At 36.5% G+C, this 20,027-nt stretch overlaps 1 protein-coding gene across 2 annotated transcripts; it reads left to right on the top strand.

Moving 5' to 3' along the window:
• The first annotated feature begins 173 nt into the window (after positions 1 to 173).
• Positions 174 to 19,837, top strand: Faf (ubiquitin carboxyl-terminal hydrolase-like faf). Of its 2 annotated transcripts, none has more exons than XM_083100986.1 (30): positions 174 to 324; positions 1,545 to 1,757; positions 1,845 to 2,109; positions 2,284 to 2,509; positions 2,589 to 2,723; positions 2,793 to 2,949; positions 3,020 to 3,343; positions 3,543 to 3,800; positions 3,885 to 3,983; positions 4,185 to 4,459; positions 4,587 to 4,788; positions 4,876 to 5,205; positions 5,343 to 5,677; positions 5,756 to 5,996; positions 6,074 to 6,211; positions 6,296 to 6,574; positions 6,648 to 8,401; positions 8,545 to 8,718; positions 8,786 to 8,927; positions 9,183 to 9,487; positions 9,559 to 9,809; positions 9,888 to 10,063; positions 10,140 to 10,336; positions 10,451 to 10,578; positions 10,658 to 10,824; positions 10,931 to 11,196; positions 11,284 to 11,513; positions 11,571 to 11,773; positions 11,855 to 12,198; positions 12,547 to 19,837. In XM_083100986.1, the coding sequence occupies exons 2-30, from the start codon at positions 1,692 to 1,694 to the stop codon at positions 12,692 to 12,694; spliced, it is 7,815 nt and encodes a 2,604-aa protein (XP_082957112.1). In that variant the 5' UTR covers positions 174 to 324; positions 1,545 to 1,691; the 3' UTR covers positions 12,695 to 19,837. The 2 variants fall into 2 exon arrangements, with proteins under 2 accessions (XP_082957112.1, XP_082957113.1); XM_083100987.1 differs by lacking the exon at positions 174 to 324 and adding an exon at positions 377 to 564.
• The last annotated feature ends 190 nt before the right edge of the window (positions 19,838 to 20,027 follow it).

The following is a 20,027-nucleotide window of genomic DNA, read 5'->3' as shown; positions in this document are numbered from 1 at the left end:
ACGCGATTTGCTTTAATTTGACGCGAAAAAAAATTCCGAGGCAATAACAAGTACAAATTTGCCGATCGTTCGTAATTCTTTTCGCGATTGGCGCGTGAAGGTTCTCGCGGCCAGTCAGCAGCGTCGGCGACGACGGACGACGGGCGATGGTGCGACGTGCGGTCCAATCGTAGCCGTTGCTCGTCACCCTGTCGTGCACGCACGTCGTCTCGGATGGCATCGCAGCGCCGCGACAGTCGTGTTTACAGATTTGCTAGTTGAGTTCCGTAACGTCACGTCAAAAAAGTGCAACACACGAATTTCTACAACGTTTACTATGTAAAGGTGCGTTCCCCGGTGATGGAAATACGACGCGCCGATCGTTCCCCGGTGCGGTGCGATCGTCGGCGCAGCTTGACGCCGCCCGCGGACGGTTATCGGGCCGAAATATCGGCGCTTTCGTTAATATACGGCAGTGCCAATCGTTAGGATAGTCGCCATTTTGTCCGGAGAGGTAGCCCGGTCGCGGCGAACGTGCAGCGAAAATAGGCGCTGCCTGGACCCGCGAGGATTATCGCGACTTGTGTAGGTAGCGGACCGCGTGATCGTCGTCGTCGGGCGTCTTCCGACGAGCGAGAGATCGACGTGTCTCGACGATGGTTCATCCCCCCGCGACGATCCGAGGTTCCAACGAGTCTTCCCCCGTTGTGTGCGAGCGCTCGCTCGTTTCGTTTGCTCTCGTTCTCGGTCGCGGGGTAGACTTTTCGTTCTCTCTGCTAGACGGTACGCGCGCCTTTGTCCTCGGGACTCGATCGCCGGATACGACTTCTCGGCGAAGACGTTGCGACGTCTGACCTGTCTCGGGCGACCGGCGCGGCGGCCGCTCCCCGTCATCTTCGTCGTCGCCGTCGTCGCCGTCGTCGTCGTCTGCAACGATCGCGACGACCGCGACCGCGGCTCGCCAACGATTGACAGCTCGCGCTGCGTGTCTACGATGCGGCGGTGACTCGAGATCGTAATCTTGCGCGATCGCACGATCCTGAGAATATATACACCACTCGCCCTGCAACGGCAGGAAAATTTCACTCGTCTTGTCCGCCTCCTAAAATCGCGTGACGCTACGTTAAAAATGCTCGCTTTATAATGCGCGTCGATGCACGAAGTCCTAACGTGATCACGCTGTCATGCGACTTCCGCGGATGTATTCGGATACACTCGACCGACTATTACATCGAGGAATTTTACTGACTGCGATGGATACGTCGATTTATTGGCCGATCGCATCCGCGACTTTCTTTCTGGAAAATATAGATAATAATTATATTAGAATATGACTCACGAATTTATCATCTTGCAAGCTGTCATTTTTGTTATAACTTGGAAAGTACATATTTATGTATTTTTTGTTATACAGCTGTGAAATTTACAAATTCTTTTATGCTTGAATCTCGTAAGCTGAATTGTCATTGTTGATGGCATATGTGCGCTACACAGGACTCTGTTAATTATTTCTCAGCAAATTCTTAAGAGTGTAACGTTAAGATTGTGCCCTCTCTTTGTTTCAGATAATGTAGGTATAGTTTATTAAAACAAGGCCTTTAGGATACAATTATATTTAATGTCAGTATATAAGCTGGATGCTTGTTATTGGTGGTGTAATCATTGGACCAAGAGATATTCAAACAATTAAGGTGTAAGAAAGGACGTGTAAAATGACGATTGCCACTAGGGGCCAGGGAGTTGGCATAGACCCTCCCGACAGCCAGCAAAATACACAAGTATGTGTATAAATTATAAAATCATAATAGTTTAAAATACATCTCGATTACATTTAATAAAATGTATGAAAAATCTGCCTCGTGTAGATGCACAGTCCACCAGGTCCGCAACAATTGGCTGACACCATGTCGGGACTTCAACTCACTGAGAATGTGGTACAAACAGAATGCAACAATGACGCTATTGCTACAGTGGAAGATAGCAGTCAGCTTCATGGAGAACCTGATTTTCCTATTTCCAAACTTAATATGCTTCATGAAAAGATATCTAGTCCACGATGGGTTGTACCAGTTCTACCCGAACAAGAATTAGAGTGCCTGTTACAAGCCAGTATCGAACTTTGTAAAAAAGGTAATATATTGCTTATAAATTTTTCACAGATATTTATTTATTTATATGTATTATATGTATTATTGTATTTCTACATCAATACAATTAAGCATTTAAATCATATAATAACATTTGTTTTTTGCTATATGTTAGGATTTTGTTTATAATAATTTTTTTATGTTTGCTATATTGCAGGAATTGATGTACAAAGCGAAGCGTGTCAACGCTTTTTTCGAGAAGGTCTCACAATCTCATTTACTAAGATATTAACAGATGATGCGGTAAACAGTTGGAAATTAAATATTCACAATTGTATTAATGCTAATTGTGCACGTTTGGTGGAACTATGTGTCCTAAAATTAGATGAAGATTGGTTTCCTCTACTTGATTTATTGGCAATGGTTTTTAATCCTAGTAATAAGTAAGTATTTTGATTCTTTTATCGATTACGAAATATGAACTTTAAATATGATTATACTTGTAAAAATTTATTTTTCTAGATTTCACACATTTAATGCAGTAAGAGCTTCTGAAACCGTTCCTCCTGGTAGCGATATTCCTGATGAGGAACTTTATGCTCGCCCACCACCCGATTCGCGTAGTCCTCGTGGTTGGCTAGTAGATCTTATAAACAGGTATATTTTTTATATACATATGTACAAATGTGTTTTATATTTATAAATTAATATAAACCCTTATTACAGATTCGGGAGTCTCAATGGATTTGAAATTTTGCTCTCTAGATTTCAGAGTGGACGTAATTTAACAGTGCCAGTTATTTATGCTTTAATCAGACCTTTTGGCTTATGTTACGAACTATTGACTATTCATACAATAGTTAAATATTTGATGCCTATTGTTGTAAGCATTTCCTCTTCATTTATTATTCATCATTTATTATACAAGTTTCAAAGAACATTGTTATGTATAGGAAATGGTACCTCTTATTTTGAATAACTTAACTGATGATGAGTTGAAAAAGGAGGCGAAAAACGAATCAAAAAACGACGCAATATCAGCCATAATCAAAGCCGCTAAATGCTTGGTGTCACGAGTACCTCATCAGGAAGAGATGATAAAGAACTTGGAAATACTGAGACTGAAAATGATATTGAGACTCTTACAAATTTCTTCTTTTAATGGGAAGATGAATGCTTTAAATGAAGTTAATAAAGTAATATCTAGTGTTAGTTATCATCAGCATCGTAATACAATAGTGGAGGAGGAAGAATGGCTTACAGCAGAGCGTATGGCAGTAAGTTTTGCCTAAAACTCGACATAATATTATATATATAATTATATATCTTATTTTAATATAATAATGCTTAAATTAAAGTAAGGAATAAGTGTATCATATTAAATGCATGTGTGTGTGAATATTATGCCATATTATAAGTTTGACAATTATATTATAAATTTTGTAAAGATTTATAAGGATTATTTATTTGTGATAGAAATGGATTAAAGACAATGGTGTATTGGAAATTGTACTGAGAGATTCATTGCATCAGCCGCAATATGTCGAAAAACTGGAGAAAATTTTACGCTTTATCATAAAAGAACGTGCACTTACATTAGAAGACTTGGATGCTGTTTGGGCGGCTCAAGCTGGTAAACACGAGGCGATTGTGAAAAACGTTCATGATTTGTTAGCTAAATTAGCTTGGGATTTTAGTCCTGAACAACTTGACCATTTATTTGAGTGTTTTCAGGTATTTATCACAATAATGTAATGATACTCTATTACAAAATTTAAATTGCATAAAGTTTAACAATTAAATTTGCAATTTTTTTAGACAAGTTGGAGGACTGCTAATAAAAAACAACGGGAAAAATTATTAGAATTGATTAGGAGACTCGCGGAGGATGATAAGGATGGCGTTATGGCACATAAGGTGAGATGAATCTTAAGTTATATATATATATATATATATATATATATATATATATATATATATATATATTTATATATATATATATTTATATATATATATATTTATATATTTATATATTTATATTTATATATTTTCATATATATAAATATATAAATGTATCTCGGAGATTTTGAAATGCTTTTTTATTGTTATTACTACTAGGTGTTGACACTTTTTTGGACTTTGGCTCATTCCGATGAAGTCCCTACAGAAATTATGGATCAGGCGTTGAATGCTCATGTAAAGATTCTTGATTACTCATGTTCGCAAGAAAGAGATGCGCAGAAGACAATCTGGCTGGATAAGTGTGTTGAAGAATTGAAAAATGGCGATAAGTGGGCTCTCCCTGCATTAAAGCAAATTCGTGAAATATGTTGCCTTTATGAACCAAATCCCAACTTGGGTCATAGTCAACGTAGTCATCATTTGCATTACAGGTTTGATTTATATATTACAGTTATGCATATATTATATATATGTAGATACAAATAGATAATAGATAGCAAATATATGTAGATACATTGCATTATTATATTAATTATGCTCTTGATTATTACTATATAGGCAAGAAGTAATTGAGCGTTTACAAAGCGAACATTCAGTAGTGATACTTGTAACAAATAGCTTAACAAATTATATGGATAAAGTGCGACAATTGGTAAAGGAAAATCCTGAAATCGATGCGAATACTTTTATGCCTGATGGTCGATACAATCACATTATGCAAGTGCAGGAAAGATTGAATTTTTTGCGTTTTCTTCTAAAGGTACATTCCAGATCTTGGAATAATAGATAAGAGAAAGAGAGAGCATAAATGTTAAAAAATACATTGGATAATGTATGAATTTTCCAGGATGGGCAATTATGGTTATGCGCCGATCAAGCGGAGCAGATTTGGCAATGTTTAGCCGAGCAAGGTGTATTTGTTTCGGATCGTGAAGCGTGCTTTAAATGGTTTTCCAAGCTTATGGGAGACGAGCCAGATCTAGATCCAGCAATAAACAAAGACTTTTTCCAAAATAATATACTGCAATTAGATCCGACATTACTTACAGAAAGCGGTATTAAATGTTACGAGAGATTTTTTAAAGCTGTAAATTCTAAGGAAGGAAAATTGAAACTGAAACGTAGAACATTTCTCATGGATGATGTGGATTTAATTGGGACTGATTATTTGTGGAGAGTATGTAACACTATATTAGAATTTATATTTCCAATTTTGATATTATAATTCTAAAGGATTTTCACATTTTTCCGTCTTATTTTTTTATATGTATGTATATATTTTTGTGTAACAGTGATAATCTTATTTATCTACAGGTAGTAACAAATAGTCCAGAGGAAATTGCAAACAGAGGCATAGAACTCTTAAAGGAAGTGAATACCAATTTAGGACCGCGACTACACTCGTCTGTTTTGGCATTTCATGAAACATATATAGCGGAATGTATGGACAGACTGAAAGCTCATTATGATACTGTGACTGTTTTAAGCAGAGTATATTTGGAGGGAAAAGATGAACGTGAAGAACAAATGACAAATAAAATTAAAATGGAAGCCATAAAAATGTGTCGCGTTATGAAAGTTTTGCAGGAATATATAAATGAATGCGATACAGCTTTCCCAGGGGAACGGAAAATATTACCATTGCATAGGTACAATTATAGTTTTATATAATGAGAATGTTTCTTCAAACACATACAGCACAAATGCAGCATCTATTCCGATTACAGAGCAGCTCGTGGCAAGCATCTGTCACTTGTCATTCGTTTTGCGAGTCCCGGACGAAACGTCGATGACATAGATATCTTCACGCATAGTAATGACACATTAGCTTCATTGAGACGTCAGATATTACGTAGGATTAAAGCAAGCGGGACGAATGTGAAACTCGATTTATTTATTAATGGAGATTCGCTGGAACAGTCCGATGATAGGAAACTCCTTTCTCAGATTCCATTGAGGGACAAAATGGTGAATATTAGTAGAAGACAAAGTTTTTAAAAAGTTTAGTGTATAAAAAATGTGCGATTCACATGTTTTTTGTTTAGTTGTTATCTGCAAAGCTAAGTCAAGTAAATAGCAATATGCCGAGCTCACCGGATAGTAGCTCTGATAGCTCTACTAGTTCCCCGCACCATCCATACGACGGGTTGAATGTAGAGGCAGAGAACAGTTTGCCCGGTGTGGTAAGTTTATTAATGTAAAATTTCTAAATTTAGTTATTGCATCCCGCATTTTATATTCTTCTAATGGTGTAATTTCATTCTCAGGTTATGTCGCAGAGATCGCAATACGCGACATTCTTTTTTCAATTGGCAGATCTTGGCTGTTCGCTTCCACATTCGCAATTGCGTGATGGTGCGCGAAATCTCTTACAATTGGTGCCGCCAGATACCTATACTGTAACAAGATTACAGTGGTTATTTGGTCATTACAAAGACGACGAAGCTTTACAGAACCCCTCTCAGTATCATTGTAACGAGCAGAATACGACGGTAGATTCTCTATTTTTTACTGCGAGTCCTAGCCAAGTTTTATACAATTTAGAGGTGAGCGTGCGTGTTTTATAAATTTTTATCCTTTTGTTCTTGTCAGTAACACTACCTTTTTTTTTATTTTTAGGTGTTGTATACTTTGTTAATGCCGGCTCTCGACCCTATGTCGGATAGAGCGTTTGAATTTCAATATAATTTCATAAAAAGTGGCGAAGCGGGCGTTATCCTCGATATGCTAACCAAAAACAAATTTTTACCAAATGCGGATGAAACTACGAAACGCTCGGCGTATCTAACGGTGCTGAGACTGTGTAAACTGCTTCTGACAGTGATGGGTAATGTGATGGCTTGCGTGATGGACGAGGTTCAACAAACTGGAACTCCGGAGAATCATGACAATCACGTTAACAATCGCGGTCGAGTAGCGGTACTGAAACAGGCTCTTCAGAGTGTACCGAATCAAAGTACCGAGTACATGTTGAGAAGCGTAGCGGCTAAACTGGCGCAGCCTCTGTCCCATCGAATGCTATCTGGCGGGCCAGAAGCCGATCGATGTCGGCAGCTCTTTGTGCAGGCCCTTTCGTGGGAATTACCGGATGTGGCTACTATACGTGCCATAATTAGATTAGCGTGGGCCGCATCCACGGGTAACTTGAACAACATTAACGCATCAAACGAGGTTCTTCACTCGATGCACGAGATCAATCAGAAAGAACAGAGAAATCCCGATAATAACGATGTTCTTGTGTGTAAGGAAGCGCTTGAAGTACTGACAATCGCCCTTGTGTTGAATCCATCGGCGTTAGAAACATTATCGCGTGACAAAATATGGCATACCTTCCTGATAGATCTGGTGCTACTTAGTACGTCGAGGGCCATTAGAATTGCCGCTGGCGAACAGTTTTTTCTTATCTCGACATGGTGCAGTGGCGGACATCAAACACTATTAGTCACCATAACTCTTCTCTTCGCCGTTTTAAATACCATCGTTACGGAAAACGCGAAACAGAGTCATGAATATTTTCAGCTTTTGTGCCGGCTATTGAACTTTACGCATATGTCAGGTTGCTCTTTGGCAACCGCGGAAACGTTATTAAACGTAGAAATTGCCTGGTTGAAGAAAGTTCGGGACAACATGAAAGAAACTGGAGAAACTCAGGTAGACGAAGCCTTACTCGAGGGTCACCTCGGTCTAACCAAGGAACTGTTGGCCTTTTTGCCATCTCACCAAAAATACGAGATCGGCTCCGACGAAAAGCACGGAATTAACTTGATCAAGGAGTTGGTCGAAGACTTTGTGTTCCCTGCGTCTCGCCTGATGCTGCAGCTTCGTAGTACTGGCGAATTGAGCCCATCGCAAGCGTGTCCGGTTTGCAGCACTCCTCAATCGACTAGCGCCGCGTTCGACTTGCTCGTAGGTCTTTGCGTAGGCTGTGTATCCAACATGAAACTTCTAGTCACAATGCTCACCGACATGTTCTACTCTGAGAAGGACGAACCGTTAGCAGAATGGGATTATTTACCGCCTGTGGGACATAGACCACTTAAAGGCTTCGTAGGCTTGAAGAATGCGGGAGCAACTTGCTACATGAATTCAGTATTACAGCAATTGTACATGGTGGAGAGCATTAGAGTCGGACTTTTGGCAGCGGAGGGCGCGGCGACTGATTTAAATGAGGATTTCTCGGGCGAGGAGAGGATTGAAGGGGAGCAAACAATCGAGACGAACGACAATGATACGAATGAAGAAAAATGCGGTGCCGATGAATCTAGAAAAGAATATAATATCGGTATATTAAAACAAGTACAAGCGATATTTGGTCACTTGGCTTATAGCAAATTACAATATTACATACCTAGAGGATTATGGAAGCATTTCAAGTAAGAATAAATACAATTTTATTTTTACAGGTTAAAAGAAAAATTAACATAATGACTTGCATCTATTATAAATGTAGTTTTACAAACTTTGATGTATTTCATATGTGTGTTAAATGATTAATAAGAGAATTTGATCTTTATAGGCTTCAAGGAGAACCTGTAAATCTTAGAGAACAACAGGACGCGGTAGAATTTTTCATGAGTCTGGTAGAGAGTTTAGACGAGGCATTGAAAGCCTTGGGACACGAGCAGATAATGGGCAAGATTCTTGGTGGCTCGTATAGCGACCAGAAAATCTGCAAAGGTTGCCCTCATAGGTACCTTTTTAGTTCTTACATTTTGCTTTCTTCGGTAAACTGTAATACCGCATTACATTTTCTTCAGATATTCCAAAGAGGAACCATTCAGCGTGATAAGTGTGGACATACGGAATCATAGTAATTTATTGGATTCTCTTGAGCAATACGTAAAGGGTGAATTGCTAGAAGGTGCAGACGCCTATCATTGTGATAAGTGTAACAAAAAAGTATGATTCTGTGCGATAATATTTCTTCTCACGAAAATAAAAATAAAAATAATATATAAATAATATATAAAAGATCCTTTGAAAGTAAACTAATGAAAATAATTTGTCCAAAGAGAGATATAATGACATGATAATTTATCAGCCTTAGGAATATTATATTATAAGGCACAAACAACGGATCTTTTGTACTTAAAAGCAAGCCAAAGGCAAAGTTTAACTCGATCAAATTTGATATATTTTGTGTTTTATGTTTAGGTCGTAACAGTGAAAAGGTTGTGCGTAAAAAAACTGCCACCCATTTTAGCGATTCAATTGAAAAGATTCGAATATGATTTTGAACGCGTATGCGCCATAAAATTCAACGATTATTTCGAGTTTCCGCGAGATCTGGATATGGAACCTTATACTGTTTCTGGTTTAGCCAAACTGGAGGGAGAAGTCATAGATTGTGATTATGAGGAATCTGTGAAAGGAACATGCACGAAATATCAATTAACTGGTATAGTGGTTCATAGTGGTCAGGCTAGCGGTGGCCATTACTACTCTTACATCCTGCATAGGTATTTTAAATATGCGAAATACGTATGTACGTGTAATAGACAAATGAAAACTATATTCAATAATTTTACAGGTTAAACGATGGTACTGCCAAGTGGTACAAGTTCGATGATGGCGATGTGACGGAGTGTAAAATGGAGGAGGAGGAAGAAATGAAATCTCAATGCTTCGGCGGTGATTATTTAGGAGAAGTGTTTGATCATATGCTCAAGCGGATGAGTTACCGCAAACAGAAACGATGGTGGAACGCATACATGTTGTTTTATACAAGACTAGATGTAGAAGAGAATTCTCTAATGAAGAGTGTAAATGAATTGTCATTGTGTAAGTAATCGATAGACTCTGTAAGATTGATCTCTCAGCTACCGTATCGTCTCTATTATCGCGATCGTTTCTTTTCAGATACGAAACTAGGAGTTATGAAAATGCCATCGGCGATAGAATATAGCGTGCGGAAGCAGAATATAAAATTTATGCATCATCGAAATCAATTTAGCGCCGAATACTTTCAATTTATCAAAAAATTGGTATTCTGTAATCCACATAATATTAACAGACAGAATCTGAATGAGAAACTTGTAAGTATATGACGCATATATACATTTTCTTAACGGATTTCTTCATTTAATAATCATCATATTCGCATGCTTTTAGAGTCCCGATGCGGAAGAACTTGCGATGCTGTCGATTCAATTAGCATCGAGATTTCTTTTCTATACAGGTTTTCACACTAAAAAAACATTACGCGGAACGGCGACAGATTGGTATGACATTATATGCCATCATTTGCGAAGCACTAAATCAGTGCGTTCTTGGTTCGCCAATGAAGTATTATTTAATCATCCACATAGGTAATTCAACAGATTTTTCTAAATACATAATATGCACAGAAAGATAGAGAGAAAAAGAAAATGAAAGGAAAACATTTGGATTTTAATAATATTAATAATTTGTTATCCATATAGATTTTGTGAATACCTCTTGAGTTGCCCGAGTACGGAAGTACGCACTGCTTTTCTCAAGATTTTGGTATTCCTTGCACACGTTTCTCTACAAGATGGTCCATGCGCTCCACCTAGCCTAAATGCACCGAGTGAGTACTGAAACAGAAGTGATAAATACGCCACTTTATACGTTTTTTTATAATTTGTGAACATGGTTTTTTTTGTTAGCTATACTCTTGGATCCGGTAGCAACGCTCAGCGATCATCTGTTACACGCGGTACTATCGTTACTGCACCGCGAAATTTCAGATCACGGGCGTCATCTTCCTCATTATTTTTCCCTCTTTCACGCCTATGCTTCACTCGGCCTTGCCGAGAAGGCGCAATTGCTTAAGGTAAAAAAAATATAGATACATATTAGATGTATAAACCACACACACATTGATATTATTATCGCGCAGGACGTGTATTTAACTTTAAAATCAATTTTTCTCGTTGCAGCTGAATGTCCCAGTTACATTCATGTTGGTTGCCATTGATGAAGGACCGGGTCCTACTATAAAGTATCAGTATCCCGAATTGACTAAACTGCATCAAGTGGTAAGCATGTTGATACGGTGCTGCGATGTGTCGTCGAAAGCGCATTCGAGTCAGACGCAAACCCGTGCAGAACCCTTACCGAATCCGTACGGAGATCCCGCGTGTCAATCAGAATATCTTATGCCCATCCAACCGCAAGCAGCTGATATATTGTTTGTTCGTACTAGGTGAGAATTCATATTTTTAATAGCGAAAAAAATAAAAAATATGAAATTTTTGTACAACTGTATGCACTTGTTCTGTCCTGGAAACAGTTACATCAAAAAATTGATCGAGGACGCTAATGTGACTGAAGACACTATCAAATTATTGCAATATTGTTGTTGGGAGAATCCACACTTATCGCGAACGGTGCTTAGTGAACTATTGTGGCAAATAGGTTTTGCATATACTCATGAGTTGAGGCATCACACAGATCTGCTACTTACGATATTATTAATGGAAGATTCGTGGCAGACACATCGCGTGCACAATGCGCTCAAGGGTAAGTTTGTTCTTTTGCGTGAAATATTAAAGTTAGTAACACCAAGACTTTTTTCAGGAGTTCCTGATGAGCGAGAAGGTTTATTCGAAACGATCCAAAGAAGTAAAAACCATTATCAAAAGAGGGCTTACCAATGTATTAAATGCATGGTACAACTTTTTAGTAAATGTAGACCTGCTCATCAGCTTTTACATCACAGTCCAGAACTGAAAAGAAAATGGAGTCATGCCATAGATTGGCTCCATGACGAACTCGACAAAGTATGTGACGCGAAAATTAAATAGTAGTTTAATGTACAATATTATTTAGATAATTACAAAAATCGAATAAATTATTTTCAGAGACCATATGCCTCCACGGCGCCTTATACACATGCGTACAATAACTGGTCTCCGCCAGCACAATCCAATGATTCTGCGAATGGGTATGTCCTGGAACGTAGCAATAGCGCGAGAAAGACATTGGAGCGAGCGTGCGAATTATGTCCCGATGATGAGCCAGAAGTTGAAGACACGAGCGAGGATTGCGCGGAAGAATCTGATAAATGTGTGTTGCAGAATATCAATTCATATAGAATGAATATTTTTCCCGAAGCAAAATATTCCGAGTCAACAAAATATTCATTCCATTCAAAATATACATCCAAAAGGCGTAATAACAGAGCCTTAGGATGGGCATCTATGGAGTAAGTTGTATAAGTATAATATAAACACTTATACACGCACACAGCAGAAATTTTTACCAGATCCATCCTGTATAATAAATATATATATATATATATATATATATATATATATATATTTATATGTATATATATATATAATAAGGGGGTAATAAATAGAAAATACTTTATTTACATATATAAATTTCTCTATATATATATTATAAAAAAATATTTAACATATTGCAACTTAGAATTTATCAATGAGAATGCCTTAAATATTGAATTTTATCTAACAGCTTTCATTTTTATAAACAATATTGTTATTTTTTATGAGACGCAAATTTACAATTGCTTGTTTTCTTTTTATAGTTATCCCGATTTTACCGTAATTCAACAAATGCAAGAAGAACAACAGCCCCAACCAGGACCTTCTCCAGTACACACACCCCACTTAGCGCTTCAAATGCATAATCCGCAAAACTGTGAGTCGTCACAAAATACCAGTCAGGATCCATAATGAATGTTGAACACTGATGTTCTACCAAGTTGCTGCCTCAGTGAAATGATTTCAGAATACTTAGATATTACTGCGCCAGAAGCTTGGTGGCGAACAGTAGCAGCATATGTACAGATATAACAAGTGAGGGTTTGTCTTTTTTTAGTGACCTTTAATAAATTCGTGCTAATCTCTTAGTTTCATTGTGGGTAGTTATTTTGATAATGTGACGCGCTATAAATGTTCGAATCGCAAACGAAGAAACGAAATGGGAAACGATTCCGACTGAGAACTGAATTAACGCATGCTGGTTGAGGCAATCAATTCTCAACAAGGTTTTTTCTCCTTAATCTTGACATTGTTCATCATTCTGTTTGTGTCTCCCGACAACTGTTTGGCTTCCAATTCTAGAAGTGACAATTTGACAAAGGAAAAGAAATATATAAAGATGCGCGCGCTTTCTCTCTCTCTCTTTCTCTTTCTCTCTCTCTCTCTTTTTGAGGGAGTTCGATAAAACTAGTACAGCTAAGAGTTTCATTTGCCTCGATTAATGCATGTCGATTCAAGCTTAATGAGTACCATAAGATTGTATAAATGTATAGCATAGTGTTACGAATCCCATTCTCTGCCGATTAGAAAACAAGAATATAAACCATAATTTTCCGTATGCCTATGTAAATTTGTTATTAATAAAAAGAAAAGTTGAAATAGAACTTTCTAATGATCGAAAGATACAATTACAAAAAATAAAAAAGAGAGAAACGAGCTAGTATATTCTCATCTTATTCAAAGAAAGCACAGTTTTCACGAAGCTATGGTCTAACATATGTATGTATGTATATACATATATATATGCATATATACATATATTTTATATGTATGTATGTATGTATGTATGTATTTATGTGCATATAGTTATGTGCTATATATGTATAACATAGCTTTTGCTATTTAATCTTTTAATAACAATAAAAGAATTCTTCTTGTACTTAATAAACTCGAGCATTCTGGAAGAAAGACACTTATCTGGCGGCCTGCCGTGCTGCTAAAATTTCAACAAATGCCAATGATGCCTCCTGTTGTGCTTTCTTTCAGTTCGACCGATTTGAAAGAGTTGTGCCTTCGACATTGTGCGACTCCATTGTACTTTTAGGTAGATATTTAAGAATCAAGTTGTTGCTTCAAATTTAAGTGCTTATACTTCGCTTGTTGAGTTGACTATGAAAAAGAAAGGGAAAAAAAAACTAGAAGTTTATCAGGAAATTTGCGTGAGACTCGATATAATATTCATCGAGAGATTAATACAATCGTTAAAACGTATTTCAGAACCTGAAACGTAATTGCTGTGGGCAATTTTAATTTATCATGACGCACGCATATACGTTAATAAATACGATATCGAGTTATTCAAAGGATAATTGTTTAAGAATGAAAACATTGTCCTAATTCGCAGCGCAAATTTTTACGAAGAAAAGGAATTGAAAAAACCCGTGACGCAAGTAATAAGACGCAAAGAGGATATGGAGCAAACAAATAGCTAGTTTGTATCGTTGTATGGTACGACCTATATCGTTGATAGGACGATGTGATCTTTTCGCAAAAGTTGCGAAAATGATCATCGTTTTGATAAAATCGTCCGGCATACTACAAGAGTAACAGAAAAGTATTCTACGAGAAAGAATAAGAAATATAGACACACGGAGAACGACAAAGTGACGAACGATCTTTGAATTTATCAACTGGCCATTGCTCTGACTTATTGAATAAAGAAAGGAACGTGTGTGTGTGTATTATATATAGAATATTATAAAAATAATCTTAAAACAAGAAAAAAAAAGAGAATTAAAATCACATGTAACGTGGAAATAAACAAGCAGTGTGTATAATAAGATTTCGTGCGAAAAACCAACGACTATGTCAAGACACCAGGAAATAATGAAACGTATTGATTATTATTGTTCGTATTTATCGAATAACCGAGTTAAACACAGTGTACCAAATTATATAATAGCTTCTATTAGTTAAAAATAATAATGGTACCTAATCTTACTCAGACATGTACATATATAGACATTACACAGACAACCGCTTTTTATATGTGATAAAAAAATTATTATATTCCTATTATATATACATTGAGATTTAGAAAAACGCTATTGTAAATCCTGGTTTTTGTACACAGACTGTATGCTAAGTTCAATTTTGTTAACACGAGATGTAGTCTAATTATTTAATATTTAATTTTATCCCTGCTAAATAATAAGCGCGTATAATATCGTGTATAAAAGATATTTCATTTTCTTCTTTTTTTTAATTATTCGAGAGATTCACAAAAACTGGAAGTGTCATGATACTAGTGTCATTTATCTTATGCGTGGTATAGAAATAAGGGAGACAAGCTGTGTACGATAGCCGAGCGCATATTATATACGTAATATAAAATCGTCGTCGGAATCGTCGTTTTTGCCATCAGATGAGATAGCGCTCGGCGTTGTAATATAAAAAAAAGAAGGAGGAAGAGAGATACGCAAGGGACAGTAGAGATTGCGACGGAATGTCATTTTCCTGCGTACATATATCATTTAAGATTAGTGTAATTTCACTGAATACATATTTCGAGGATGCTACAGACACAAAGCGAAAAATCGTCTCTGCTTGTATTTTTGCGAAAATAATGAAACGTATTTATATTGGAAATTTGAACTCACCGAAATTATACTGATTCCTACAATGCTTGTGTACGTAATAAAGTAAAGGGAGGAGAGGAACGAAAGAAAGGATTGTGCACCAATTTTATGGTATGCGTGATCCTATCTTGCAGATATAATTGACGAAGCATAAAATTTACTATTAATTACGTTATTGTTCGTATGTGTATTAACACGGCACACTGCGACTTTACGTTCGTTTTCGAGAGTCATCGGATAAAAGTCAAAAAGTTCAAAGGCAAATGCGTGGACTGAGCCATGCACTAACGGAAGAATAGTGTGGTCGTTGTTTTTAAGACCGCGCGTTTGCTCGTATAAAGCTAATTCTCATAAACAGAAAAAAAAACAAAGAATCTGTCTCATCGACGTTTCTTTAGTTTTAGTTTTAAAGGTAATTTTATTTGTATTTAGCGCGAATAACGCTCTAGTCAATAAAATTACAAATAAAGAAAAAGATTTACTAATTTCATTCACATTTAATATGATCTGTGGGATGTTCTCAAAGCGTCCTATAAGATTAATAAGAAAAATAAAATTAACACCGCGACAAAAAATTGTACTCTGTCGTCATTGTCATTAATTTTTTCATTAACGTACTGAACCGCGAACGTTTCTGTAGATTTTGATGCGTTCTCTGTATTTTCTCATTTGCCTTTGACATGTGAACGACTCGTCATTTGTAAACTACCTCGACTACTTGCAAGTAGTCAATATATATTTACGCTATGCTTTGTTTTAGCAATACCGCCTTGTGGAAGAGACACGATCGCGAGCGCTGGTGCATTGAGTGCACTTTCTTTTTTCACAATCCCATTGTTAAAAAATATTTCCATATTAAAATCCATTGGAAGAATTTGTTTAAATTTTTTCGTCATATTTAATAAAATTCTAAATGTTTTAAAGAAAGGAAAAAGGAATATATCATTTTCTTTTGATTAAACATTTAACAATATTACTTTATGCACTAGCGTGATCGTTCGAATCGTCACAATATCGCTTACGAAACTATTTAATTAGTTACCATCTAAGGAACACGAATTTGTCAAACAGCGTTGGTCACGAGATTGCGTTCAGGCTAATGATTAGAATTCACCGAAGTGATACGGGTTTTAAACTTAGACATGAATCCTGATGCACGATCCTCGGGTCAGTCTGTGTTTCGTAAACATAATCCTTACCAAAGTTAAATACGAGATGCATATGTTTTCGCACTTTTATTCGCATGCTGTACGTTTAACATTTGCATAAACATCTTTTTATACGCTCGTAGATTTTTTAAAGACGAGTGCAGATCATATGATTGCGCTTTCAACACTGAAAATACGTTAATTAATTTATCTCTTTCGCTGCATTTAATAAATGCTAAGTATTTTTATTCCAAGCTGTTTTTGATCGTGTATCTTTGAAAGTTTTAAGAATGAAAGGAAAGTAAAACAAAAACTTACATCGAAAAAAAAACTTTAATCAAGATTATACAATATTCTCAAAATGAGAGAAGCTCTAAAAAAGCTTCTCTCATGGCTGGTTGATTTGATCACACATATATACACACACACAATATTCCCAAATATATATATATATATATATCTTTTTTTGTCCAAAAGTTCCATTTAATATCATCAATTTTGAAATATATGATCAAAATATATCTCTCCTATTTTGAAGCGATTGTGTTCTATTAATGCGTGAAATATTACACAACTTATGTTCGTGCATATATATGTGTAACAGGTTTGTCCCGTTGCATGTCTCTAGTTTCTACGCTTTCTTCACACGATACCAAATACGCATAATGTGTTTTTGAAGAAAGAGAATGAGTGAGAGAATGAATGAAAGCGAGAGAGAGAGAGAGAGAGAGAGGAAGAGAGATACAATAAAAGTGTAGAAACATGTGCGACACCACCCACGAATAAAAAAATTAAACCGAATAATTTATTGTCTCGGACTCTCTTTGAGTTTGAATCGTGTCATGGCGAAAGAGTTAAAGAGTAAAATCTACGTGAATCGAGCGTGCAATTAATATAAATGCCATTGCGCTATTATTTTCACCGTAGCATCAATTAATCGCAATGCGATAAAGAGCTAGGAAAATAATTATCTATTATACATAGTATACATTAAGAAGCTTCTAGTTTCCGTATACTGTTATTTAACGTTTGCCCCAGCGAAACTTTGGAAATTGTCATTCCGTTCAATTTAATACTACGTGAAACCTGAATTAGACGCAAAATATATAAGAAAAATGATAATGTGTATACAGAACGTGATTATTAAGATGGAATCTCATTGAAGGGACGCCATTAACCGATAAACAATTTCGACGGCACGTTAATAATACTAGATTTAACAGAAAGGAAAAAAGGCCCGATTCGAAGCCTCCTCTTATGGATATGACATTTATAATATTGGAATTTGGTTGGATAGATGTTAGCAATTAAAGAGAGAATTTTTGCGCTTAGGCAAGATACGGCAGGACAAATGCACATAAATGTAAGGAATTGTGCAGGATTATTAACGTGTTTACTGTCCACACGACACACGAACGTGTCCTGTGAATATGTCATATGGACGCATACGATTCATGGACGTATCGCTGATAATGTTACCTATACGTTTATGATCACGTATGTATTATTAATCAATCTCTGAAATAAAAACCTTTTTTAGTCAAATACAAAAATCAAGATAGACTGTGTGATTGGTATTCGAGTAAAACAACATAATGAATGCGGTGGGCTGTGTAGAGAGCTAAAATAGATGGACAGTAAATGTGTTAAGGATACGTCGCGTGCGATAGCGAGAATAACAATGCTATCAAAACTTAAGAAAATGAAGTAAATGTAAAATTAACGCAGATGTCGCAAAGTCGCCGGAGAATGTCCACTACACTTTTGGACGTTTTTCAAACGTCTCTTGGACGATTTTTGGACTTCTGTGTTGTTTAGGATGTTAAAGTAACAAAATACGCTGAAAGGCAATGCGATTTCCGATCGTTTTCGAATCGACTCATTTCCCATCCGATTTATTTGTAACAGATGAGAGAAATATAGCATAAAGAGGTCGAGAAAAATCTGAAAAAGAAAGATCTGTTAATTTGCGAACTTTCGGCTCGAGTACCTATACAATAATAAATAAATACCACGGATAAATATAGGTCAATGTATTTCGACGAAAGAAATTTCACGCACTGTTAGTTTAAATTGTTCTAATAGAAAACACGAAGAAAAATGACAAGACTTTTCGAAACAATTCGCGACAGATTTTTAAGGAGGAGATGAACGTTGCAAGCGTATGCATAAAAAAAATTTTTATTCACATATATTATTCACATACATTATTCTTATGATGAAAAAAAATAACATTGTTTAAAATTATTACCATCACATATTCAATTTAATTTTACTAATTTCGATATATATATTTTTTTTATATTTTTAAGAACGTTATTTACGAGATAATCAGATACATTCGCGTGTATTGCGAATATTTTTGTTGGATTCTTCATTTCGTCAAAAATCATCAGCCGTTTTGCGATACAAAAAAATGAACCGGGTGAAGAAATTACGAAGTTTACGTTCTTGCTCATGATTTTGTCTTCGCGTATTTCCCAGATACTCGATTGAGAGGCTTGTCCTTTTAGAAAACTACAGGACGACGCGAACAATACAAAAATCCAAAAGACGTCCGGAAAACGTCTGAAGGACGTGTAAGAAAGAAATACTAGGATTCAAGTGTATCTCACAAAATATTATAGGATTTAATAGATCCGACAATATTAAGATCGCAGGAATTATCGGTCCTTTAGACGTCTTACCGAGGATGCCTTCTTCTAGTTCGTGTTGTTTGATAGGCGAGAATAAAACGAGAGATAGATTTGTCTCGTTGAGATGAATCTCTGCGAGACCGGAAGCCCCAAGTGAAAGAACAGAAGCGCTCAGGTCACCCTACGCGCTACATATCCATAAAAAAAAAAAAGAAAATGGCGCATTTATGCAGGCATTTTTCATTTAAACTCGTCTTATCGAGCTCGTAAACAACTCGCCAACCGATCCTGCGACCCTTCTCACGCCGCTGACCCGCGCGATTATTTATGGTCCCTCGCAGACTCTCTCTTTCGATATACATATACATATAAATATAAGTATAATTATTAAGATTGTGTATATTCTTAATTAGATGCTGGCGTGCGCGCGTGGTCGCTGGGTGACTTCAAATGAAAAAAAAATGCACATACACACGGCATATATAAACACACATATGTACACACACACGTAAATACATGAACACCGGGGGTTGCGGGCGACGGTTTGCCAATTTTCGCGGGGAGCTTTCACTTACGAACGAGCGATACCCGCACGTGTGTCCTGCGTGTTACGCAGTAAGGAGACCTCTGCTGCCTGCGGAATCTTTTGTGTATTATTTCTAACAGAATGTAATAAAGTAAAGTTTAAACAGAGATATGCGATGGCTGCGTTTCATTCTCCTTCCTCTTTTTCTTCGAATTTTCTTATTTCATAAATATACTATATTGATGTAAGTATTAAAATATAGTATCAATATGAAACTGCAAGTTTCTATTTCGTAATATTATAAATTTCGATGACAAGTTGTAATTGGAAATGATCAAGCTTAATAAATTGTTCATA

The sequence above is a fragment of the Camponotus vicinus genome, unplaced genomic scaffold, assembly GCF_025532165.1.
Source record: "Camponotus vicinus isolate PSW18456_S1 unplaced genomic scaffold, iyCamVici1.0 SCAF_5, whole genome shotgun sequence".
Taxonomy (NCBI): Eukaryota; Metazoa; Arthropoda; class Insecta; order Hymenoptera; family Formicidae; genus Camponotus; species Camponotus vicinus.
Note: the sequence above shows the minus strand (reverse complement) of the source record. Positions and strands in the feature narration are given on the sequence as shown.